We start from the raw sequence: 26,764 nt of genomic DNA, 5'->3' as shown, positions 1-26,764 counted from the left end.
TATTTTCTGAAGAAGGGTCTAGACCCGAAACATCAGCTTTCCTGCTCCTCTGATGCTGCTTGGCCTGCTGTGTTCATCCAGCTCTACACCTTGTTATCTCTAAAGTTTGCTCATCCTGGTTTATGCTACATTTTTACTCTGGGGCTTGGAGGTAGACCTCAGCAACTATCTCTGGCACTATAGGGACTGAACCCAACCCTTTAGTGATACTCTGAATTATATTCTAGCCAACTGGGCTCACTGGTCCCACTGCTCCTGGAGTTAGTGTAACAGAATAGAAATATTTCAATTGCTGCTAAAATACTTGCACCAGTTGCCACTGCTCAAATTTATAACATAAAGACAATGGTGTATCCTTGCATGAACTTGCACTACTCGAGACCTCAAATTGCTATGGAACGAGGGTCTTCCATCATTCAATGATGCAGAATGCTAACAGTATGCTTTTAAATGTAGAAGTAAAAGGACATTCTAAAAATACTGATCTACTCAACCTTTGTCTAAAAACGTGCATTCCCTACCTTGTTTGAAATTAGTGCCTGATCAGTGACCTCTATCTGCTCCGTCAGAGTAGAATCCACACCAAAAATGTACATTCTTATTTTGTCAAGTATCCACAAAACTCTATTTTGGGTATAGCACGTAAGCAATTCTTACCCGAAGCAAAACTTTGTGAATTGGTTAACTAGATCGACACTTGAGTTCACTAGTAAAATATCAAACGTTATGATGGTATAAAAGGCTCTCTTCCTTCATTAAGCATGCAATGTAACTGGAAGGCAGATATTGGATATTCAAATTTGGATACTTACAATGCCTGGAGGACCAGAGAAACCTCGTTCTCCTTTCTGACCCTGTTTTCAGATTAAATAAGGTAAGGATATAAAAATTCCAATGGAAAACATTAGGTTTTGTTTTATGAAATATCCACTTAGCAGCCATAGAAAAATGTTAAGGTTTAAAGTGTAAACTATTCTTAATTTAAAATAGATGAGATTATTCATCAATCTTTCGATTCAGCTCTTTCTCAAATAGTCTATCAAACTATTAACTTATTCCAATTGCTATCTTTCATTAGCCCAATCCTCCACTCCAATCCATTGTGCGTTTTGAATCAATTTCCCACTAAAGGAAGCTATTACCACAAAACAAATAATCCTTCTCTATTTCAGATATCAGTGTTATGGACCATGAATCAGCCAGTCAGAGAGTGAAGTTTAATTTAAATAGGCAGAGCAGTGATTTCCCTCTCCCCTCACCTTTTGACAGAAATGTACTTCATTCCAGTATTGGCCAAGAACCAATGAAGCCTGCTGAACTTTGATTGAGTTATCAGCATCCTCAATCGAGAATATTCAATTTTTCATGACTTTCTGATGTACCAGAACACCCATTTACATTTGAAATACGGAATGTCGGAAAATGAGCACAAGCTCATACTTCAGGTTACAATTTGAACAAAATATTTTAGTTTCATTTTGATTGAGGAGTTGCTTCAATAACCATACTATTGCCAATCCGGTACCCACATTAACACATTCCATAATTTGTTTTAAAAGCCAAATGCTGACGTTTCAGGTTGAACCTAGGACTCAGCACATTGCGGAGCCATCAAATACATGCTGATTTTGTAAACTGCAGCAGGAATAGATGTCGGGTTGGGGACAGACTGTGATAACCCCATGGTAAACAGCCTGATATGCAGAGATTCAGACTAGCCAGTTAGGGAAATGCATCTCCCAGAGACAGCTGACCCAGAAGGATTAAGCTTCTTCAGAATATAAATAAACATATGGTCACAGTAACTTGTAACAACCAGGAATTTTGACATCAACATTCTGACAATATGATCCTCCTACTCAAAATATAACTCAATGAGAACATTGCTTAATGGCCTATTGTTGTGGTGTAAAGGTCTATGCAATGTTACTTAGGAACATAGAAGTTAGGAGATGTAGGCTATTTGGCCTTCAAGCCTGTTCCATGATGTAATAAGATCATGTCTGATCCGGTTGTGGTCTTAACTTTATTAGAGTGTCTGCCCCCTCCCCTAACCCTTGTTTCCTTTGTCTATCAAAAATCGATTCAACTTTAGCAAGGCCTTCAACAAGGTAGACTGGTTAGTAAGGGTAGATCACACTGGATCCAGGGAGAGCTAGTCATTTAGATACAAACCTGGCTTGCTGGTAGGAGATAGAGGGTGGTGGTAGAGGGTTCAGACTGGAGGCCTGTGACCAGCGGTTGTGCCACAAGGATCGGTGCTGGGTCGGCTGTTGTTCGTCATTTACATAAACGATTTGGATGAGAATATAAGAAGCACCATTACTAAACTTGCGCATGACACCAAATTTGGTGCATAATGGACAGTGAAGAAGGTTATCCAAGAGTACAATGGGAACTTGATCAACTGGGCCAGTGGGTCAAGGAATGGCAGATGGAGTTTAATGTAGATAATGCGAGGTGTTGCATTTTGGTAAAACAAACCAGGGCAGGACTTACACAGTTAATGGTAGAGCCCTGGGGAGTGTTGTACCCACGGGTGCATAGTTCCTTGAAAGCGGCATCTTAGATAGACAGGTTGGTAAAGAAGGCACGCTTGCATTCATCGGTCAGAGCATTGTGCAAGGAGATGGGGTGTTCTGTTACAGATATACATTCACTGGTAAGGTCACATTTGGAATACTGCATATAATTCTGGACTTCCTGCTACGGGAAGGATGTTATTAAACTGGAAGTGGTACAACAATGATTTACAAGGATGTTACCAGGACTGGAAGGTTTGAGTATTAAAGAGAGGCTGCATAGGCTGGGATTTATTTCCATGGAGTGTAGGAGGCTAAGGGGTAACTTTATAGAGGTTTATAAAATCATGCAGGACATACATAAGTAGAATAGCCAAGGTCTTTTCCCTAGGGTAGGGGAGTCAAAACTAGAGGGCATACGTTTAAGGTGAGAGGCAAAAAATTTAAAAGGGACCTGAGGGGCAACTTCTTCACACAGAGGGTAGTGTGTGTATGAGCTGCCAATAGAAGTGTAATAGGTGAGTACAATTGCAACATTTAAAAGACATTTAGACAGGTATATGGATAGGAAAGGTATAGAGGAATATGGGCCAAAAGCAGGCAAATAGGACTAGTTGAGTTTAGGAAAACTGGTCGGCATGGACAAATTGGGCCGAAGGGCCTGTTTCTGTGCTATATGACTCTGACTCCATAAATTGGTCTTGGATAAATTTAATTGCCCAGTCTTCACTGCTTTCTGGGGAAGAGAATTCCAGAGGCTAAAGATCTTCTTAGAGAAATAACTCCATCTTAAATCTTACCTTAGGTCCATCTCTACCTGGAATTCCTGGTTGACCTGGATCCCCTGGGAGACCCTGCAAAACAAATGATAGAATCTCTTGACAACTACTGTGCATTGACCTGGCAGCTCCTGGTATGTCCCCGTTAGCAGACAGATGATATGCGAAGTTATCTTTGACACAGGTCATAAGGCAGAGGTTCTGGCAAGGCAGCCAGGACAGTCTGCTGAAATCTACTAGAACTGCAAAGGAATCTCATCACCAAATAAATCCAGATGTTGTTGAAAAGGTTTTCTTTGTCCAAAATTCTAATGGAGGCTGCTACGCTGAGAAAACTGCAGAGTTTGCGGAGTGAACAATACTACACTATCCCAAACAATGTTTCCCCACCTCATCTTCAGCTCACGACCAGGTTAGAGGTGGGGTGCATACTAAGGATGTACGCTGCCTCCACTGGTATTTTAACTAGCAGCTGGGTGCGGAGGAGAGACCCAAGCCTCAAAGAGATAGGCCATGTGCTGAGTGGCAGCGGTTCTCCTGTCAGGCACTCTGTACTCTAGTGCAGGACACCTAGTGGCAAAAGAACTACTGTTGCCCATCCATCTCTCCACCTGGCCTCACGATTATCACCCTTCCTCCCCCATTCCCTGGGCACACCTGCCAGACTGGTCCCAGCAAAGTCATCCCACCTGCCTGGTTGTCCAGATCCATCACGGTTCCTCAGAAGCACTGCTGACTCTCTGATCAGTTGACAGCTCTTGTAGGTGGGCAATCGTCACACATGATGCAACCCTGTCCACACCTCCCCCCACCCCCCGTAAACACTGGACCATCATAAAACTTAGTCATGCCTCCTCCAGCCGGTAAAAGTGCCAAGCTGTCATCCATCTTCCTAGCCAGTGGACAGAGCCCCTGTGACAAATTGTGGCCACAGACTCAGCATTATTAGGTATGTAAATACTTACATCAAATCCAGGGCCACCTGGCTCTCCATCTTTTCCTGGTTTACCCTGTTAAGACAGAAGTAGAAGGTAGGTGTGCAGGAAACAAATATTTGAACATTGGCAACTGCACTAACCAGAGGAAGGTTCCAAAGGTGCCTTGCTGTTACAATCTTATTTTTGAGTAAGTTATATACAGAATCGTTTAGTGTTACTTAATGCCAAATTGTAAAATGTAACTAGCGTTTTGACTCTGAAATTTATTTATCTTCTGCAGAGGAAATCTTTCTTTGTTACATCTTTCCAGAATTATAATCTTGGGACGGTTTGTTACTTTATAGTAAAAACCTGCTACTCTACAGTTGAGAAGAACTCCATCAGCATCTGCTGGAGAGCACATGTCAATGAACATCAAATAATGGCATAAAACACAATGTGTCCAATTATTAACTCATCAAACTAGTGTGGTCATGAACAAGGTGATGGAAAACATTGCCAACAGTCCTACAAAACAGCATTTACACAATAATAATCTGCTCACCAAAGCTCAGCTTGGATTCCATCAATGCCACTCAGCTCCTGACCTCATTATAGCCTTAGTCCAAATATGGACAGGGACACTGAACTCCATGGTGAGGTGAGAATGACTCCCCTTTAATTCAAGACAGAATTTGGCCAAGTGTGGCACCAGGGAGCTCAAGCAAAACTGGAGTTTGATGGAAATACAGGGGGAAATCGTTCAACTAGTTGGGGTCAAACTTGGCACAAAGCAAGATCTTTTGCTGTTGGAAGCTAATGATCTATGCTCCAAGTCATCATGAGAAGGGTTCTTCAGGGCAGTGTCCGAGCCCGAACAGCTTCAGCTGCTTCAGCAATGAACTTCTCTCCTTTGTGGATGTTTATTAATCATTGCACAGTGTTCAGTGCTGTTCATGACTCCTCATTTACTGAAGCAGCACATGTACAAATGCAGCAAGACCTACATCATGTCCCGGTTCATGCTGATTAAGGGTAAGGAACATTCGCGACATACAAGTGCCTGGCAATGATGACCTCCAAAAGAAAATCTAACAACTATTCATGTTATACATTAACAATCGAGATGAAAGAACTGAGGGATTTGTTGCTAAGTTTGCAGATGACACAAGGATAGGTGCAGGGATAGGTAGTGTTGAGGATGCGGGGAGGTTACAGAAGGACTTGGACAGATTAGGAGAGTGGCAAAGAAGTGGCAGATGGAATACAGTGAGGGAAGGTGTTACATTATGTACTTTCTTAGGGAAAAAAGAGACATGGACTGTTTTCTAAACGGGGAACAGATTCAGAAATCTGAAGCACCAACTAACTTAGGAGTCCTCGTTCAGTATTCTCTGAAAGTTAACGCGCAAGTTCAGCTGAAAGTTAAGAAGGCAAATGCAATGTTAGTATTCATTTCAAGAGGGCTAGAATACAAGAGGAGAGATGTACTGCTGAGGCTGCAACAGCGTCTGATCAGACTGCATTTGGAATGTTGTGAGCAGTTTTGGACTCCATATCTAAGGATGGATGTGTCGGCATCGGAGGGGCCCAGAGGAGGTTTTTAAGAATGATCCTGGGGATGAAGAACTTGCCATATGAGGAGCAGTTGAGGACTCTGGGTCCGTAAGCAATGGAGTTGAGGAGGGGGGATTTGATTGGAACTTACAGAATACTGACAGGCCTGGATAGAGTGGATGTGGAGAAGATGTTTCCATGCGTAGAAGAGACTAGGACCCAGGGGCACAGCCTCAGAGTAAAGGGACAACCCTTTAGAACTGGGATGAGGAGGAATTTCTTCAGTAAGAGGGTGGTTAATCTATAGAACTCATTGCCGCAGACTGCTGTGGAGATCAGGTCATTGAGTCTATTTAAGACAGAGATAGATAGGTTCTTGGGATCAAGGATTACAGAGAGAAGGCAGGAGAATGGAGTTGAGAAATATATCAGTCAGGCTCGAATGGTAGAGTAGACTCAATGGGCCAAATGTCCTAATTCTGCTCCTATACCTTAATAAATAAAATTAGCCTAGATGAATCACACTAAATTTATTAGGCTAGAAACTGCTACTTAAGTACCATCTGAAAAGCTCTTCATTTCCTTACTTACTCTCTTTCCGTTATCTCCTGGCTCACCCTTCTCGCCTTTGCTGCCAAAGCCAGGAGGGCCCTGTAACAAATAGAATAGGGTCTGAGTGGCAACCTGACAGCAATGCTCCGAACGCATTCTGTCTAAGTTCTGTTGACTGTACTTACTGCAGGGCCAGGAAAGCCCCTCTCCCCAGGATCACCAGGTGGTCCCATCTCACCCTAGCAAAAACAAAACGGAAATGAAACTTGAGGAATTGTCCCATCAATACATTATTATTGCAGGAAAGAAAGACAGACATTCTCACATTCTGTGCAACTGATGGATTATTATTAAAGTGCAATCTCTAAGATATAGGAAACTCAGCAGCCAATTTACCCCACAGCGAGGCTCCACAGACAGCAAATTAATGAGCTGTTGGCTGGGGAGAAATTTTGGCTGGAGTACTAGGAAGACTCTTTGCTCTTCACCCAAAAGCTTCCGAATGGGCCTCTACTGTTTCAAATCTAATGTTGATCTTGCTTTTTGTGCATCTTCATTGCAGCTGTAACTTTGTATTCTTCGCTCTGTTCAATCACCTTATGATCTTTGTACGTTATGATCTGCCTGTACTGTATGCAAAACAAAACTTTTCACTGTACTTATGCACGTGACAATAGGAAATCTAATCCAAAAAGCAAAATTGCACTTTTTACATCTACTTCAATGGGCAGGTGGGGTCTTTGTCACCTGAATGACAGCATCTCCAATAACTCCTTTATCAGAAGGTTTTAATGCTGTCTGTGCTTTTTCTTTCTCTTCTCATTATATCAGAAACTAAATTGAAAGGGCTCATCCTGTTGTCTCAATTAGTAAATGTCTTCTGAATCTCAAATGGTGGCATTAGTCAGAAAGGCTCCAGTTCCATCCCTGAAGGATGTGTGCTGAAGGGATGGTAACAGGATTAATAGTTTTGACTTTCACACTTTCTTTATTCATTCACAGGATGAGGGCGCTGCTGGCTAGGCAGTATTTATTGCCCATCGGGCAGTTAAGAGTCAACCACATTGCTGTGGGTCTGGAGTCACATAGGCCAGACCAGGTCAGGATGGCAGTTTCCTTCCCTAAAGGACATTAGTGAATCAGATGGGTTTTTCTGACAATCAACAATGGGTTCATGGTCATCATTAGGTTCTTAATTCCAGATATTTACTGAATTCCAATTCCACCATCTGCCATGGCGGGATTCGAACTGGGTCCCCAGGACATTATCTGGGTCTCTGGATTAACAGCCCAGCAATAATACCACGAGGCCATCACCTCCCCTCCCTTCCATCATAAGTTGGACATTGGGAGGTGGTGGGGAGTGTGGGATAGGGAGAGTCAGTTGAGGAAAGATGTTTGGGAGTAAGTCCTCTTTTTCACCCACTCTTGGGTGAATTCTTTCAATCGTCTCACCTTAGGTAACAATCTAAAACACTGTATTGGATGTCCTTTGCAGGTAGGTTAAAGACCACAATCTATGGCAACTGATGAAACAGTTACCTTTTCTCCTTTCTGGAAGTCGACGCCAGGGGAATTCAGCTGTTCCAACTGACCCGGGGGACCTGGGGGACCTTGAAGACCTGGATCACCCTGGAAAAGATGGACATATGATTATTGAGCAGAGTAATAGTCAAGGTCATATACCATGATATTGACAGCCCTCCGATACAGTGATTAATTAAAGGTAGAATACTCATGTTTGTCGAAGAATGTTTTATGCAGGATTCTGAAGACTGTGGTTTGGATTTTCATTGTCCAGACAGTCAATAGGAGTAGAGAAAATCCCTGGCTTGCCTGGCCCACCTCAGGGATGAAGTGGCTTTGGAGGTGCAAACTTGTTTTTTTTTGTTTGGAAGGAGGGGTTGGGGGTTGTCTGCAGCCAGGGCTGATTGATTGGGAACGAATTCTAAGACTGAGATGGCCTGTTTGTAAGCTCTGCCTCAGTCTTGCAGGACCTGACCCAATTATAATGCAAAAACGCCGTCATTCCCTCACAACCTCTCTGCACAAACTCCCTACACCCCATTCATGCCATCTCATGATTCTCCATGCTCCTCATGGACATTCACAAGAGCCCCCAGGCCAAACCATGCCAACCACCAATGCACCCCAACAGTCCCTCATACCCTCATGTCTGGCCATGGCTCTTCATGCCTAATTACTATGACACATTGTAAAACAATAAATTATTTACTAACAGTAGGATGTGCAATAAAAAAGCTTCTCCATTCATTACTTCCCAGATTCTTCAAAATAAATTCCTTTCATACATGCCAACAGAAATGTGAGTCATTCAGACCTTTTAAAGTATCAATAGCAGAAACTGCACTCACTTAAAACCACTTAATTTCATGCAATACAAGAAGTGTGCAATTAACAAAACAGATAAGAGATCCAACTGTTTCAATAGATTAATAGATGTCTGGGCTCTCAGCCAAGAAAGTACAACAAAGCTGGGTTGAGAGCTCAGATGTTCATTAGCCTCTTGAAACATGTGAGCCCCAGGAACAATATTGCTTGATTGAGAGCTCTTGCTCTCTGATCCACTCATCAATTTTACAATGTTTATTTACAAAAGATTAATAAGTCCTTTCAATTTCTGCTGGATACTTTAAAGGCCCTGGATGATTGACAATTTTTTTAAAATTCATTCATGGGATGTGGGTCGGGAGTGCAGGATGTGGGTTTGCAAGCCAGAGCCACCCAGAACCTTATAAAGCCCTGCTGAGGATCAGAAAGCATGGCAATAAGGGTCAGTAATCCTGGAGTTGAGACCTATCTGCCATTCTTAAAGTTGTCACGCTAGGGTTCTTTGCTTCTATATCGTGTACAGTCAGTGAATGGGCATAGTGACATGGATGCACGAGGTGCCATCGATCAGATAGGTGGTGAGCATAGCCTGGCAGTTATGGGGAGTTATGTCTCTTGGCAAAAATCCAGCATAATGTTAATCTCAGCATCTAAACTTGCCCTTTGTCAACAATCATTGCTTTCGACTTTGTCTGCATTCCCCCTCAATCCAGTGATGAAAGTCATCCTAACTGTAAAAAACTCATCCTTTGCATATGGACCCTTGCTCTCATCATTAGCCACCTCTGTCGGCTCTCTGGCTTCTAACAATGTGACTTCTCTCATGCTTGTCCCGGCTGACTGGCTAATTTTCTCAGCCCATATTTCAAGTTTTCACCCTTCTTGTCTTCCAATCTCGAGTTACTGTTTATTACCAGGAGGAGACTTTTCATCTCTGAGAACCCTACCCTCTTGCACTGTAACCACCTTAAAAAAAAAGTATTCTGAAAGCTCTTCTCCCTCCAAGCTGTCTTTACTCAGTTGGTCCGAATTCTCATATTCCTTATTTGATGCTCATTGCTTCCATTCTCAGGCTCCAAGGTCTTACATGAATAGTAAGTTACTGTCCAATAAAGCAAACACTGAACCAGACATAGGAAAGGACTGCAGCCACAGACGACAATGCAAGGATATTAATACTGAAGATAACAAGTTACAGCCGCTAATAGGAATAAATAAGCAGGTTCTCACCTTCTCCCCTTTAGGTCCTTGGAAATTCAAGCCCATGTTCCCCTACAGCAAAATGGAGGAAAGGAGAAGCAGTGAGTCTTTGGATGCAAATCTTCTATTTAACAAACAAACAGTCTGTTTTCCTTCCTTGATCTTACCTTTGGACCAGGTGGACCAGGAGGGCCCGGATTACCCTGCAAAAGATGAAGCAGTTTCACATGAATTTGACAAGGTAAGGTTGTAGTGGCTCCATTCTGACAAACAATGTTCAGTCCTGCAAGTAACCAAACCCTCCAGTTGAATCAGAATACTTGACAAACCTTGCCTGCCCCCACCTACTCCTACAAACGCTCTGTCCTCTTCAATGCAGGCTCCAGATATCCTGATCTTTGTCACTTAAATGTTTGTGAACCTGATATGTTGAATAACCTATGCTCAGAAAGAGTTCTGAATTTGCCCATCTTCGCAATGGCTTTTGTTATATTTCTACAACTAGATTTCTTAGCATCATGGTGCCTATTGGATATGTGCTGAGTACTGCAAACCCAAAAGAGTGGAGAGGAGACCTTTTATATTGCGTCTGTGTTTGAGGTTCTGAGAAAATCAATGCAATCATTCACTTGCGATGTGAGATGTGTACACTGGGGTGCGGGTGTGATGACAGAAATTGTCTGCAACATCGAACTTTACGTACCGGCTGACCTGATGGACCAACAGGACCAGGATTACCTGGAGCTCCCACTGGGCCCTGGGGACCCTGTAAAAGACAGAAATTCATTATCTTCATGCTTAAATCTTATGTCAAATCAAGCATTAGTTTAACAGATTAGCAATATGAACTTGTACAATGTCAACTTTAAACACTCGTGACAGTCTTACTACAGCTGCGTATTACAATTTGCATATTTGAAAAAATGTCCTTATGCCTTTTGTCGCCTGCCAAACAAAAGCAGTTTGAAATTGAAATTTTCCTTTTTTAAAAACAGCAGAATATGTTTTCTCCACTTCTTCTTTTGGTGAACTTTGACTTTAAAAGATCTGCAACAATACTTTGGTAAAGTTAGACTAGAAGTAGGGTTTATTTCACATTCTTAGATGCAGGGAACACTTTGCAACATAGGCACACTGACAAACATGTACGTTGAGATGGGATTAGAAAGATTAAAGAGATGATTCAATTAGTAACAATTCAAATACAAAGCAATAGAGGAACACCAGTTTAACAATGCCCTTGCTTTTAAGACGGAGTCCAAAAGTCTAAAACTGAAGCCAGGAGTTTGGAATTTCTTTGTGGTTATGGCCGATTGCCTGTTTTCATCAGCAAGTTCCGTGGAAAGGAGAGTTGAGACATCTTGATAATTTCAGAGAAAGAGTCTTCTCATGCCAGAAGAAAAATGGTAAAAATATTTTTTAAATCTCCTCTTTGAGGCTCCTCCCTTGCTAACTGCAACTCCAATCAGCCTCAGCTGGTGCAGAACCTTCCTTACTCAGGACACTGGATAAAATAGCAGCAGAGGTCACTGAAGTTACATCGGCGTGTTTAAGGGACCCTGCAGTTTCCATAGGTATCACTCCTGCTCTCCTCACTAGAGTAGGTTAATTCTTAAAGGATGTAGAAAGCAAGTGGATCACTGATCAGGAAATATCCTGGATGATTTTAACTGCTTAGTCTCTATGTTGGGCTGATTGACTTGCAATTGTCCTCTTCTCTCGATCTCAGAGCAACACCTCTTAGTGCCACTAAAGTGACGGATGTTTTTTGGTGTGTGCTGGCTGCACAGTGGCTTGAAGGGTCGCAGTGCAGCAAATGTACATTATGTAGAATTGATTGTACAAGCCATAAGCCCAGTCAGACTCTCGAATGCAACTTCTGTGGGCAGGTTTTGCCCTATGACTGCAGCTAACAATTGCAAATAAAGGAATCCTCACCATAATTGTTATATTCCGATCACATCTGTCCTCAGATCTCGGTCCTAAAATTATCACCCTTTTTATATTCAAATCTGACGAAAGGACATTGACTTTAAACCTTAACGTTTTTTCACTCTCCCACAGTCCAAAGATGTGCAGGCTATGTGGATTGGCCATGCTAAATTGCCCGTAGTGTTCAGGGATGTGTAGATCAGGTAGGTTGTAGGGGGATGGGTCTGGGTGGGATGCTCTGAGGGTCGGTGTGGACTTATTGGGCCGAATGGTCTGTTTCCACACTGAAGGGATTCTATGACTCTATACTGTGAGATTTGCAGATTGTTTCCAGAATTTTCAATACATTATCATTTTAGATATGTAGCAAACAATTTTTCCTATGTAGTTATTTTCTCTCTCCAGAATCAGTCGTAATTATAGTTTAATTTCCGGACTAGCCAGGCTAGTCACTGAGGCTTCCACTTCTTATTGTTGCTCTCCAAGTAAAGCCAACAGGAACTAACAATACACAGGGCAGAGAGAAGCCTGTGTGTAAATATGTTAATTACACAGACGAATCAGGCATATAAGTCCCATTTTATCCAGAGCTAAGTGTTGCTGATTTATAAAAGTTCTAATAAGTAGCTATTTTTGTTCAACTTGACCCTGACAGTCAAGACTTTATCGACCATCCCTGCACTAATAGCAGCAAAGTTTTACCATGTCTTAAAAGCACTTTATCAGCCAAATATAATATGCTTGCCTCTACAAGTGATCAAATATTAAAATTATTGACCTAAATAAGAGAAACCTATTCTAAATGATTTTTATTTTTTCAGTAGTCTCATTTTTAAGAGTTATTTTTGTGGTGACATTTTACCTCATAACAAACCAGAAATCAATCACACAATCACACACCGATCAATCATACTCGTGTCCACTTAAGCACATACAAACAGGCAGGAAAAGTAACTTGACACTGATTCTAGCAAACAAAGACAGTAGGGTACAAAATTGGCTTGATGGTAGGAGACAGAGCACAGTGGTTGTGGAGGGTTATTTTTCAGATTGGAGGCCTGTAACCAGCAGTGTTCTGCAGGGATTGGTGCTGGGTCCACTTTTGTTTGTAATTTATATAAATGATTTGGATGAGAATTTAAGAGGTATAACTAGTAAGTTTGTGGATGACACCAAATTGGTGATATTGTGGACAATGAAGAAGATTATCTCAGATTACAAAGGGATCTTGATCAATTGGGCCAATGGGCTGAGGTCTGGCAGATGGAGTTTTATTTGGATAAATGTGAAGTATTGCATTTTGGTAAAACAAACAAGGGCAGGATTTATACAGTTAATGGTAGAGCCCTGGATGGTGTTGTCGAACAGAGAGATTTAGGGGTTCAGGGATAAAGATCTTTGAAAGTTGTATTACACATAGCCAGGGTAGTTAAGAAGGGTTTTAGTATGCTTGCCTTCATTGCTCAGACTTTTGAGTATAGGAGTTGGGACGTCATGTTGAGGTTGTACAGGATGTTGGTCAGACCACTTCTAGAGTACTGTGTGCAGTTCTGGTCACCCTGCTATAGAAAGGATATTATTGAATTGGAGAGGGTTCAGAAAAGATTACCAGATTGTTGCTGAGAATGGAGGGTTTGAGTTATAAGTGTAGGCTGGATAGGCTAGGGCGTTTTTCACAGGAGCATGGGAGGTTGAGGGGTGATCTTATAGAGGTTTATAAAATCATGAAGAGCATAGATAAGATGAATAGTAAAGGACTTTTCCCTAGGGTAGGGGAGTTCAAAACTAGAACACATATTTTTAAGGTGAAAGGAGAAAGATTTATAAGGAATTTGCCGAGTAACTTTTTCCACACAGAGGATGGTTCGTATATGGAACGAACTGCCAGAGGAAGTGGTAGATGCAGGTACAATTACAACGTTTAAAAAATATGTGGACAAGTACATGAATAGTAAAGATTTAGAGGGATATGGACCAAACGCAGGCAAGAAGGACTCGCTTAGTTTGGGAAACTTGGTTGGCATGGATGAGTTGGATTGAAGGGTCTGTATCCGTGCTGATCTGACTCAATGACTCTGCTACTTACCGGTAAACCAGGGACACCGGGCAATCCTGGATCTCCTTTGTACCCAAAAACCTGCGATGACAGCACCTCACCTGGTTCACCCTAGTTCAGGAGGAGGAGAAACACAGAAAGGAGAAGTTGGACAAATAAGTTTGAAACCATCACATAAAGAAGAAACAGATGAACAACTCATGTCTTAGAACTTACCTTTTGGCCTGGAAGCCCAGGGGGACCCTGAAAAACATTCACAGATTATTAAAATGCTCTTGAGACCTACTTCTCAACTGCCACAGAATTTAATTCAACCGACATTTCCTTGGTACTTATGCCTCACCGAAGAGTTTAACCAATACTTGGGTGTTGCATCTTTAGGAAGTGTCCTTTCCCTCCCAGCTTTTGCCCTTTCTTTGTGGCAGGGATTGACTCTTGCTGGGTAGACACACACACACCACCCAGACAGACAGACAGATGAGCATACAGACCTATCTGTCTGCAGTTAATGGTTTGGGTGTTGCAATCCATTATGGATTTATTGATCGCAGTCTGAGGAAAGCAGCAAGTCCAGCAATCAAAAAAGGGACAAATAGTCAAGACTGTGATCTGAGGCAGTCCTGATGCATCTCCCAGTGACAGATACCAATGAGACACAGGAAGTCACGGCTGATTTATTACCCAGAGACACAAAGATGATGGATGTACCTAAGAAAGAAGTCTGATTATCGCAGAAAAGATAAAGAAATATCTAGGCTGCATTTACTGCAGCTGGCAGAAGATACCTCCAAACAGGCTGGCAACAGGGTATAGGAATGCTGAGCCGAACCACTCACATGTACACTCTTTATAAAAATCTTCCCACCATAGTTAAGATGAGTAGACAGGTGCACTATTCCCGTCGTCTGATCTGAAGTAATTTGGGGTTTGCTCCCAAAGTTGTCACAAGATTGTTTTTCATAGTGCATTCCCAAAGGTAAGCTGGACAACCACCCAGCTGTTCAGTTGTTGACTGCATCCTTCCAATGTTGAATTGTTTCTGGAGGAGGCACTATTTATCTAATGTTGGGCTGACAAACAGTGGTTGCAACGATGGAGTAATTTCAACCAATTAAGGATCACAGAAAAAAATTAAGATCACTGTTAAAACATGACTTTCTTCCTCTTTAGAATGCTAGTAACAAGTCACCTTTCAAAACACAACAGGCCTTGTCATATGACAATCATTATATGGAGATACCAGCTCACTACACTATTCATGGTGAAGGTTCCTACCAATATTCTTTGTAAATGTAGGAACGTACTGGGTCTGCTTGGTCTATTGTGATCGAGAAAAAACACTTTCTGGTCTAGCTCTCTTGTAGTGAATAAAATATAGGCCCAATTTTCCAACAGGCAGATAGTGTAGACTGAAGATGCACATCATCACCATGCATAAGTCCCCAACTCTGAGCTAGAGTCACAGACTACAGTTTCCAACTTGTATAAGCTTATAATGGCGAACACACTCCAAGTGCAGTGAGGAAAATCTAAAACACAGTAAAGAGATATATGGATGTTTGTCAGAATGGAAGATTGTGCGTTGAGATGCATCATAAAGGATTGGTTCTGGAATTTCTACCGTTTTCCATCGCAAAAAGAAACTGAACTGGACCAACCATATGTGTATTGTGGTTACAATGGCAGGCCAGAGGTTAGGAAATCTGCAGTGAGTAACTCATCTGCTGGTGCCCAGTGATTGTCCACCATCTACAAGGCACAAGTTAGGAGTGTGATAGAATACTCTCACTTGCCTGAATAAGTGCAACACTCAAAAAGCTGTTCAGGACAAAATAAACTATCTGACTGGTAGCCCATGCACCACCTTCAATACTCGCTTCCTTCATCCCCAATGCACAGTGACAGCAACGTGTCCTGACTACAAGATGTACTGCTGTAACTCACCAATACTCCTAAACACCACTTCCAAACCTGTGACATCTACTACATAGGTGGACCAGGGCAACCGATGCATGGGAGCACCACCAATGTGTAAGTTCCTCTCCCAGTCACAACCATCCTGGCATGGAACTATCTCGCTGTTTGTCCACTGATGCTGGGTCAAAGTTCTGGTACTCCCCTCCTAACAGCACAGTGGGTGTTCCTACACCCCAAGGCAGTTTAAGAAAGTAGTTCACCAGCACCCAGCCCAAGGCAATTAAGAATGGGTAGTTAACACTGACCAAGCCAGGGCAATTAGGGATGGGTAATAAACACTGGCTAAGGCAGGGCAATTAGGGATGGGTCATAAATGCTGACCAAGCCAGGGCAGTTAGGGATGGGTAATAAACACAGACCAAGCCAGGGCAATCAGGGATGTGTAGTAAATGCCGACCAAGCCAGGGCAATTAGGGATGTGTAGTAAATGCTGACCAAGCCAGGGAAATTAGGGATGGGTAATAAACACAGACCAAGCCAGGGCAATTAGGGATGTGTAGTAAATGCTGACCAAGCCAGGGAAATTAGGGATGGGTAATAAACACAGACCAAGCCAGGCCAATTAGGGATGGGTAATAAACCCTGACCAAGCCTGTGACACTCAAACTCCTTGACCCAATTAAGAAAAAACTTTGACAGAGACGTCAAGAGAATGGTACTGATTTTTGATGATGATACCAAATTAGGAAAGAGAGCAGAGACTAATGGGGAACGTAGAAGGTTAGACAAAGACAGAGTCAATACAGTGTGGAGCTGGAGGAACATAGCAGGTCAGGCAGCATGAGAGGAGCAGGAAAGTCAACGTTTTGGGTTTACACCCTTCATCAACCTGATGACCCGAAATGTCACCTTTTCTGCTCCTCTGATGCTGCCTGGCCTGTTGTGTTCCTCCAGCTCCACACTGTACTGACTCTGACTCTGACTCCAGCATCTGCAGTTCTTGCTATCTCCTATAGACGAAGACAAAGCTTAGCAGAGTGGGTGTATGGATGGCAGATAAGAACACAAGAGAGCAGGAGCAGGCCTTTCTTTCCTTAAAGTTCTGCCTGAAGTGGAGCTGAGTTTCCTACTCCACCACTCCCTTCACCAACCCCGTGAAATAAAAACAGCCAGACAGATTATACCTAAAGGGAACATCATCCGAGATGCCTTGACCTGTCTGAATTTAAACTGGTCAATTGTTTCCCTGAATAATCCCAACTCCTGGCACACCCATCAACTGGGAATAAGAGAAGAGTTACGGGAATATGTCACTGACGTCTACAATAATAGAAAAAGCAGTAGCAAGATTCCCTAAAATATGACAAAAAGGTTGAGAGGCTTTCACCGAGACATAGTTGAATTAAGGGAGCCTAGACAAGTTTTTCAGTATCTCTGCCCCTCTACTTGCCACTTTAGATAAATATTTCCTGTTCTCTAGGACAAACGGGATCAGAGTTAGGACCACCGGCCATCATACGCTGAATGCAGTAAAACAAACAGATCAGAGTCCACGTGCAGTTATCTCATTAAACAGTATAGATCATGTTTGGATTCACTTACTGGACGGCCCTGTGACCCAGGAAAGCCAGAACTACCTGGAAATCCTCGTTCGCCCTGAGCAACAGAAATAAAAATTCATGGACATTAGAAAATGCTTAAAAAATCCAAAATGAAAAATGGGCAAAAGAACTTGAGAAGAGCGTACCTTTGTTCCGTTGCAACCTGGGATGCCTGGAGGACCCGGAGGACCATCCTGACCTGGTAACCCCTGGAAAATAAAATGGAAAGTAAATAAATGACATGTCACTAGTATATAAGAAAAGGGGGGTGGTGTGGGGTGGGGTGTGCACAAAAAAAAGGAAAGGGCTACTTTTTTGGATTAAATTACATATTTTATTCCATGTTTTCCACTCAGGGACAACATGGCAAGAAACTGAACATTGTCAATCGGGTCACATGGGGCAAAGGGACAAGCGAGGTCACATAATTTTGAAAGGAGTTATAAGTTGCAATGAAAATAAGCTGCCTGAAATGCTTATTTGTTATTGCATGAGGCTGTATCAGACTGAAAAGCCTTGGTTTACTTTATTCTTTCACAGGGTGTGGGCACTGCTGGCACATTGGTTGCCCATTGTGTTTTGAGGGCAGTTAAATATCAACCACATTGCTGTGGGCCTGGAGTCACATATAGGGCAGACCAGGTAAAGATGGCAGACTGCCTTCTCTCGAGGACATGAGTGAGCATGACAAACATGATGACAATATATGATGGTCTCATAGTTACTCCTGCTGAGACTAACTTTCATTTTTTTTTCTGATTTATTAATAGAATTTCACTTTTTAAAAATATATTTCTCCACACAATATGGGCATTGCTGGCTGGTCCAGGGTTTATTGCCCATCCCTCGCAGCCCTTGGAAAGTTAGTCCTGAGTTACCTTCTTGAACTGTTAAGGGCCTTGGGGTGCAGGTCCACCCACAGTGCTGTTACAGAGGGAGTTCTAGGATTCTGAGACCTCACCCCCTCCAACAGTGAAGGTATGCCAACATAATTACAAGTCAGGATACCTTGGAGGAGACCATTCCAGGGATGATGTATCTATGTTTCTCCTCCCTTGCCTTTCCAGGTGTTATAGGTCACAGTGGGACTTGCTGAAGTGGGGTTTGAACTCTGGGCATTATCTTTGGTGTCTAGATTTCTAGTTCCCTAATCTTAACACTATGCCACTCTGTACCCCTAAATATCTGATATCTTTTGATATATGTGGGCTCTTCTCAGGTAACCAAATTCATTGGGATAATCTCTTGATTTGTGCATTGCTGATTTAGGGCAAGTAAATGAAAGGGACAAATGTAATATGTGATACTATCCAATTGTGTATTTGCATTGTCAGGTGAGAAGGGAATTGGCTCAAGGGCCTTTCAGTAAAACAGCCATCTGGTACTGAGTCATTTGGTTCACAAAACAGAACAAATACAAGTAAAATGGCTCTATAAGCTTGCTATGAAATGGAAGCCAAATTTGCCACTGCAAATGTTTGGAGCAAATTTTGGACATTTACACTCAAAAGGCATCTGAATTGGAAGGGTTTAGAGGGATATGGGCCAAATGCTGGCAAATAGGACCAGATTAATTTGAGATATCTGATCGGCATGGACAAGTTGGATTGAAGAGTTTGTTTCCTTGCTGTACAACTCTATGACACTGAGTGATGGGATATAAGTGACTCCAACTTTAAGTTTCCTTTTGCTGTTACTCCCATATTTCCCATGAGAAACCTAAGTGATGGTCCCAGGTTCATCATTTTGCACAGTGCCAGAATTAAACAGAGTCAGCTGGGGAGTGTGTAAACTAGTCCTGAATAGGGTAGAGGTTAAAAAAATCGAAAGATAGCTGCACGGATGGAAAATTGAAAGTCAGAATCGACAGATTTGAAGTCCTAGTAAACATGACATGAAACAGTGTAGCTAGTCTTCAGTTCAACACATTCAACAACATTTAACAGGGGAAGAATTAAAAGTATACCTGGACCTGAGGAGGCACAGTAAAGGAACAGTCAAAGGATATGGAGGTAGCTATGAGCAGATTTCATTAAGTTTGATCTTAAGACTAATTAAAAAATAATGGTAGATTTAAAACATTCTCATAAAATATTACCAATTTTAAAAATGAGAAAAGCACACAGTGAGACATTGCAAAAGTTTTCAAAAAATGTTGCTGAAATATGCTTTAATACTTACTGGAACACCAGGGGTTCCGGGAAAGCCTGGAAGACCTGGAGGTCCCTGTCAAACCAGAAAACAAAGGTGAAGTGAACAGGATAATGATACACCAGGATCATTTTGATAACCAGCTTGTGAAGAGACAACAAATGAAGATTTGTAACCAAATCACTAGGTTATGCAGTGCAGCATCCCCTCCAATCAGATGAAGACATGATCTTCATCTCATTGTGCCCTCTGCAATGGCATTACTGCCAGTGCTGATTAGCTGCAAATGCAGCCACATTCCTGACACATGCTTAGTTTTCACATTGTGGGCAGACCCATCCACCCCCACCAACTCTCAAAGGGAGAACCATACTAACTCAATACAGACATTCATAAAGTGCGTCCTCCTAGCTCAGACCACATGGAGGGGAGTTATTAGAGCCCAATTCAGCCCATTCACAGATGGGGTACTCCTAGTTCACACTGTTATTTCACAAAAGGGAAGTAACAAGGTTTCACTAATCAATCACCGAAGGACAACTCAAAGGATATGACAGCGCATTCACAAAGAGGGTATATCAGAGAAGACAGCAATGCATTTACTAAAGGATAGGTCCAGTGTACACACCATCCATATGTGGGAAAGCAGAGTACTTATCCAGACATACAGAACATACCAGACCTTCACAAGCTTTGTAAATATCAAAGTCAATGTTCTCCCTTCAGAATGGTGACCTCTGTATCATCGTCCTGACCTTCCATTCCCTGCCCTTCAGACAGTGTGGAGAACACTCTCCCGACATATCATCACTGAACTGCACTGTTTCAAATCTCCATACAGGTCAGAGAGTCACTGACTCTTGGCCTCTGCCTGACAGGTCAGCTGAAGTGAGGAATTCAGTCTGGTTTCATCTATCCATGAGTGACAAGCAATTAAAACAGCTCCAGCTTCATTCCACTGTGAACCTCATCTAATGACTGTGTAAAGAAGCTTGCATCATCGTAGATGTTCTGTGACATTTTCCCAGACAATGTTTGTGCGAGCAGCACACAGGGTGTCTAACACTAGCAAGGAAACTGGATGGTAAAGTATTAAACTCATAGTAAGCATAGGTATGTGGAGCCACTACAACACACCAACAGGCAAGCGGCCCACTTCAAGAGCTTTCTCACACTAAGAATCTTTCAAGTCGAACAGGAACTACAGCCTTCCCTAAACAAAACATGCTGCATGATTACTATGTGATAGACCTTCACAAAAGATGCTGTCTTTGTGCTGGCTTATTCCAACACAGCAGATGTGGGCACTCGAGATACCTGGCCCATCTTTCTTGTAAGAAGCTCAACGCTTACACACAACAGGATAGACACTTGTCAGTGTACACAGGTGGTGTTGGAGGTGTTTGGTGCAGTGGTAGTAAACTGCCTCTGGGCCACAATGTCAGTTCAAGCCCCACCTATCAAGGAATTGTGTCATAAAATGTCTGATAATGTTGATTAAAGAACCTTATATTTTCCAAACAATGGGTGGTGTAGTAACACAATGGAACTGTGGGATTGCTGATCACCACCCACATTGCATAACTGAGGTAAACTTTGATGTCAAAGTGTTTAATTTGGTACCACTTGAGGGCCACCCTCTCCCAGGCCTCTGCCACTTACTCTTATTCCTTTAGGTCCTGGTAACCCAGGTGGTCCAGTGTCACCCTGAAACAAAAAAAGAGAGAAAATTGAAATATTTCTTGGTCCACAGAGTGAAGCATGTCACATGTCTTTAGCCAATCCAGGCAGGAATCAGGCTCAGTAGTCTGCTGCCAATCAGAATCTGGGCCAATAGACATTGAGCTGGAAAAGCAGAGCAGGTCAGACAGCATCTGAGGAGGAAAGCCAACGTTTCAGGCCATAACCCTTTGCCAGGGAGGGAAGGTAGATAGAGACAAGTGGATACAGGTGGGGGTTATAGTGGTTGGTCAGTGGGAAGGGTGGAACGAATAGGTGGGTTGGTGGATGGATGGGTTCGGGGAGGGAAGATTTTTGATACTGGTGAAGTCAATATTCAGGCAATTGGTCTGTAATCTCCCAAAAGACGAAATATGAGGTGCTGTTCCTCCAGTTTACGTTTGGCCTCACTCTGACAGTGGAGGAGGCCAAGGATGGACATGTCACCAGGGGAGTGGAAGGGGGAGTTAAAGTGGATGGCAACTGAAGTGCAGGCCTCGTATCCTGATGACACGACTTGAGTTCTCAGATGAAGAATGGCTACAGGCGTGAGAGTCAGATGGCTCCCAAGACCTGTAGGAATCAAGCATCTGTGCTCTGCCCCAAACCCCCTTCAAAAGATGATCGGAAACAACGACAAGGTATCAGTTCAAATAATGACCGTGCCTGAGTTAAAAATATTATAAGAACAAAAATCACAACTTCATTCATCCCCGGAGGTGTTCATTTGGTCAGACCTGAAATAACTCCACAGAGGCTGGTATCCCATCACCAAGTCATCCTTTATTGACATGTGGAGAGTCCTAGACACTGATCCAGCTCCCTCAGAGCCAGCTGTCAGTGTGAACAGAACCTCTGACTCTCCTGTTTGTATCTGTCAGCCAGGGCTCCCTGATTGGAGGAGGTCAAGAGTCCAACCAGGAAACTCATATTCTATGAGGTCCACCTGGCTGATCTCATTCCAATCACTATAATACCAGACTCTTATGTAACCATTAAACCCTCGTGTACCCATTGACATTGAAAGATCTTACTTGGGTTTTGAGATAGAAAAACATGAAGCAACTCAAACACCTCCAAGAGCTGGAACTTTCCAATGACAATTAATATAATGAGCAAAGGCCAGGGTTTTGAGTAAATTTTACATGTCAGGAATATTGGGAAAGCTATTAGAAGGTGGAAAACTCAGTTTGCTATTGCATAGATAACACACGGAGTGAATATTGTCCTGTGCCGTGGTACCAACTACAGGTGGACTATGGTCAGGATAGAGTGTTGACTGTTATAAATAAAACAATTGACCAAAACTGAACACAAAGTAGGATTTGCAACCCTTGAACAGCACTGTAACAAAAATACAGATCACAAATAAATTGCACAGGTTTAAATTAACATTTCACTTTAGTTGCAGTGATGATGCACTGTAGCACTCAGGGTGCCCACTGGTCAGATAGGGCAGGAAGTATACCTGAGGACACGGTGTGCTCCCTTACCAAGGACACCCTGATGTTGGCGTAACAACAAAGGACAGGCAGGCAGTCACTGCAACGATCCCCTCTGTTGCCTGATGAATCCTCCTTTCTACTATTTTAATTTCACCAAATTAAACTATTTTATGGTGAAAAGCTCCTAGTGTAAGGAAAAGTAAACTTTCAAAGGGTCCTCACGAATTTCAATTAAAATATCATTATGGGGTAGGGGTGGGGGTTGTGGTGGGGGGGGGTAAGTGATGATGAACTCCAGCCCCTTTGGTGCCCACCAATCAAACTGCGTATTTGTAAGACTGACCTCAGTTGGAAACTTGAGCTCGGGTTTAAGAGAAACAGTATTAGCCTCCCCATAGCTCCTCCAGGGCTGCCGAGAATGAAATGAGACTGCGACGGTATATTCCTTCCTCCTACCTTTAGACCTCTTGGTCCAGGTGGCCCCTCCGGCCCTGGGAAACCAGGTAAACCCATGTGACCCTCCAGTCCTGGCAGACCCCTCACACCCTGTTAAAAAAAAACATCATTGCAAGCATGAAATTCGCATTTGGCAATAACTGGAATCTGAAATACAATCAGTTAATCATACAACAAAACGCCAGCTATTACTTGATTCAAAATTCCCTCCAAAGTTTGGAACTAATTCTAATTTCTGATTGCATTCAGCCGAGACAGCGGAGTTCAGGCAGTTCATGACAGACTTGTTCACGGTGACTGACTGCAGCGGCACATTTGGACAAGTTGAAATTACCATCAGTCGTTGCAAAGTGCTGCTGCGTGACCTCATTCCAATTCATTGGGCAGTGTCCCTTTGCAGGAGAGACTTGTGTGGAAGAGGAAGAATCCAGGAATTCTGAGAGTATACACAGCTTAATGCCTGGATATGAAATCTCCCGTGGGAGATGGGTGCAGTGGGAAGATGGCTGACTGCAGGTCTCCTTTAAGCCATGATGTGGACTGGGGTGGACAAGGTCAGAAAGCACACAACACCAGGTTATGGTCCAACAGGTTTATTTGAAAACACAAGCTTTCAGAGCCCCGCTCTTTCTTCAGGTAAAGAAGGAGCAAGGCTCCGAAAGCTTGTGCTTTCAAATAAACCTGTCAGACGAGAGCTTGGTGTTGTGTGATTTCTGACCTCTTTTATGCCATCCTTCACCTGGTTGCTAAGATACAGCAGAGGCACATGACAACAAGCTGCTGAGCCTTCTCCATTCAAGGCAGGGGCGATGATTGAGAATTCATCTCAGGAGTGGAAGAGGATGCAAACTGCTCTGCTGAATACGTACTGCACTCTACCAAGGTGTTTCAGACAAAACAGTGGGGTACAATCTTCCCTCGGGATTTAGAAAACAAGCACCTCTGCCAGAATTACTCTTCCCATCCCTTCCAAAGACCTCCTGTCTTCATTAACTTTCCTCCGTTGCCCCACCTGGGGGTGAAGATGAGGAGATGAGGTTGGTGAATGATTCAGTGATGGCGATACCTGCGACTGAAGCCGTGGTCACATTATGTGAGCTGGGGTCGTCCGGCAGGAAGGCTGGGCAAGTTAATATCAAGGGTGAGGCTCAGAGGGGAGGCAAAGGCACTGAGATCACCAAGGGTGAGAAATCAGTCAGTGCAAAGGCTGAGAAAAGGAATGTGAGAGAAAATCTCACTCTGGGGCTTGGGAGGATTCTGAACCAGAGGCCATTGGATGGGATAAGGTGGAGAAGCTTTTGGGGAGACACCAGGGTGTTACTTTAACTGATCAGATCCATGTTACCCATTTGGACAGAGCAGGTTGTGGAAAGTGCACCAGATGGACAAGAGACAACATGACTACACAAAGATAGTAAGAACTGCAGATGCTGGAGTCAGAGATAACACAGCATGGAGCAGGAGGAACACAGCAGGCCAGGCAGCATCAGAGGAGCAGGAAAGCTGACGTTTTGGGTCAGGACCCTTCTTCAAAAAAACCACACACTGTGGTTTCATCTTTGAAGGAGATTACTGCTGCATGACCGCCATCTGGTGGAATATGTCTGCACTGCACTGTATTGGAGCCTGAGGGTTCAGACAATGTCTAAGATCACAACACTCAGCCGTGTACAATATATCATAACAAACAATATAACGAAATACAAAACAACAAGGAATTTTCAGAAAATGGCAGGAAACTGTATTAAGCACAGTGATGAGTCAGTTTGTCAGCAAGTTGGCTATCCTGCCAAGTTTCTGCTCTTGTGATTCACTGCTGATGCAGACATGACGGGCTGAAGGGCCTCCTCCAAACCATAACAGTTCTGTGATTCCATGACTTTCTGGGGCAGACATGGTGGCAAACCTGACACAAACTGAGGTTTAACAACTTAACCTGCCGACAACAGGCACTCAGAACAAGGAAATGCCAGGCACCTTCTCAAATATATGGAAGAGAAAACTTTATCTAGTCTGGAGTCATATGACCAGGAAGCGGTTGGTCATTGCGACTGTAGCTTGGATTTCAGCGCTGGGTGAACTTAGAGCAGGTGGCGAAGAAAGAGCGATCCTCTCGGGAATCGTGCTCCGGATTCACTCTCTGTGCTGGGACATCAGCTTGAATGGCCTGATCATATCTTGCTTTCCCATGGACAAAAAGAATGGTCATTTTGGTGGGACCAAGGGGCTCTCAGTGTGGAATGAGAGGGGTTCTCAGTGTGAAATGAGAGGGGCACTCAGGGTGGAATGAGAGGGGCACTCAGGGTGGAATGAGAGGGATTTTCATGTGGAATGAGAGGGGTTCTCAGTGTGGAATGAGAGGGTCTCTCAGTCTGGAATGAGAGGGGCTCTCAGTGTGGAATGAGAGGGGCTCTCACTGTGGAATGAGAAGGGTTCTCAGTGTGGAATGAGAGGGCTTCTCAGTGTGGAATGAGAGGGGCTCTCACTGTGGAATGAGAAAGGTTCTCAGTGTGGAATGAGAGGGGCACTCAGTGTGGAATGCGAGGGGTTCTCAGTGTGGAATGAGAGGGGCACTCAGTGTGGAATGAGAGGTGTTCTCATTGTGGAATGACAGGGGCTCACAGTGTGGAATGAGAGGGGTTCTCAGTGTGGAATGAAAGGGTGTGGAATGAGAGGGGCTCTCAGTGTGGAATGAGAGGTGTTCTCAGTGTGGAATGAGTGGGGTTCTGTGTGGAATGAGAGGGTCTCTCAGGGTGGAATGTGAGGCGCTGTCAGTGTCAAATGACAGGAGGTCTCAGTGTGGAATGCGAGGGGCTCTCATTGTGGAATGAGAGGCATTCTTAGTGTGGAATGAGAGGAGCTCTCAGTGTGGAATGAGAGGGGCTCTCATTGTGGAATGAGAGGAGCTCTCAGTGTGGAAAGAGAGGAGCTCTCAGTGTGGAAAGAGAGGGTCTGTCTGTGTGAAATGGCAGGAGGACTCAGTGTGGAATGAGAGGGGCTCTCAGTGTGGATTGAGAGGAGGTCTCAGTGTGGAATGAGAGGAGCTCTCAGTGTGGAATGTGAGGGGCTCGCAGTGTGGAATGAGAGAGGCTCTCAGGGTGAAATGAGTGGGTCTCTCACTGTGGAATGAGAGGAGCTCTCAATCTGGAATGAGAGGGTCTCTCAATCTGGAATGAGAGGGTCTCTCAATCTGGAATGCAAGGGGTTCTCAGTGCGGAAAGAGAGGGTCTGTCAGTGTGGAATGAGAGGGGCTCTCAGTGTGGAATGAGAGGGGCCCTCACAGTGGAATGAGAGGGGCCCTCACAATGGAATGAGAGGGGCCCTCAGTGTGGAATGTGAAGTGTTCGCAGTGTGGAATGAGAGGGGCTCTCAGGGTGGAATGAGAGGGTCTCTCAGGGTGGAATGAGACAGGGTCTCAGGGTGGAATGAGAGGGACTCACAGCGTGGAATGAGAGTGGCTCTCAGTGTGGAATTAGAGGGGCTCTAAGTATGGAATGAGAGGAGCTCTCAGTGTGGAATGAGAGGGGCTCTCAGAGTGAAATGAGAGGAGCTCTCAGTGTCGAATGAGAGGGGCTCTCAGCGTGGAATGAGAGGAGCTCTCAGCGTGG

The 26,764-nt window shown here is 43.6% G+C and overlaps 1 protein-coding gene across 6 annotated transcripts in view; it reads right to left on the bottom strand.

Moving 5' to 3' along the window:
* The window catches only part of col4a5 (collagen, type IV, alpha 5 (Alport syndrome)), a 232,843-nt gene that overhangs the window by 106,867 nt on the left and 99,212 nt on the right, over positions 1-26,764 (bottom strand). For all 6 annotated transcript variants that reach the window (XM_048605093.1, XM_048605095.1, XM_048605092.1 and 3 more), the window contains 16 exons: positions 23,157-23,246; positions 21,199-21,243; positions 19,567-19,611; positions 17,532-17,594; positions 17,387-17,440; positions 14,084-14,110; positions 13,898-13,978; positions 10,583-10,645; positions 10,047-10,082; positions 9,910-9,951; positions 7,870-7,959; positions 6,513-6,566; positions 6,367-6,426; positions 4,267-4,311; positions 3,323-3,376; positions 813-854 (listed from right to left, as the gene is read on the bottom strand). In XM_048605093.1, the coding sequence (XP_048461050.1) occupies positions 813-854; positions 3,323-3,376; positions 4,267-4,311; positions 6,367-6,426; positions 6,513-6,566; positions 7,870-7,959; positions 9,910-9,951; positions 10,047-10,082; positions 10,583-10,645; positions 13,898-13,978; positions 14,084-14,110; positions 17,387-17,440; positions 17,532-17,594; positions 19,567-19,611; positions 21,199-21,243; positions 23,157-23,246 (891 nt within the window). The remainder of the gene's footprint in view (positions 1-812; positions 855-3,322; positions 3,377-4,266; positions 4,312-6,366; positions 6,427-6,512; positions 6,567-7,869; positions 7,960-9,909; positions 9,952-10,046; positions 10,083-10,582; positions 10,646-13,897; positions 13,979-14,083; positions 14,111-17,386; positions 17,441-17,531; positions 17,595-19,566; positions 19,612-21,198; positions 21,244-23,156; positions 23,247-26,764) is intronic.

Source organism: Rhincodon typus, chromosome 14 (assembly GCF_021869965.1).
Source record: "Rhincodon typus isolate 14 chromosome 14, sRhiTyp1.1, whole genome shotgun sequence".
In the NCBI taxonomy this organism is placed as follows: Eukaryota; Metazoa; Chordata; class Chondrichthyes; order Orectolobiformes; family Rhincodontidae; genus Rhincodon; species Rhincodon typus.
This window is presented reverse-complemented; position numbering and strand designations above follow the sequence as displayed.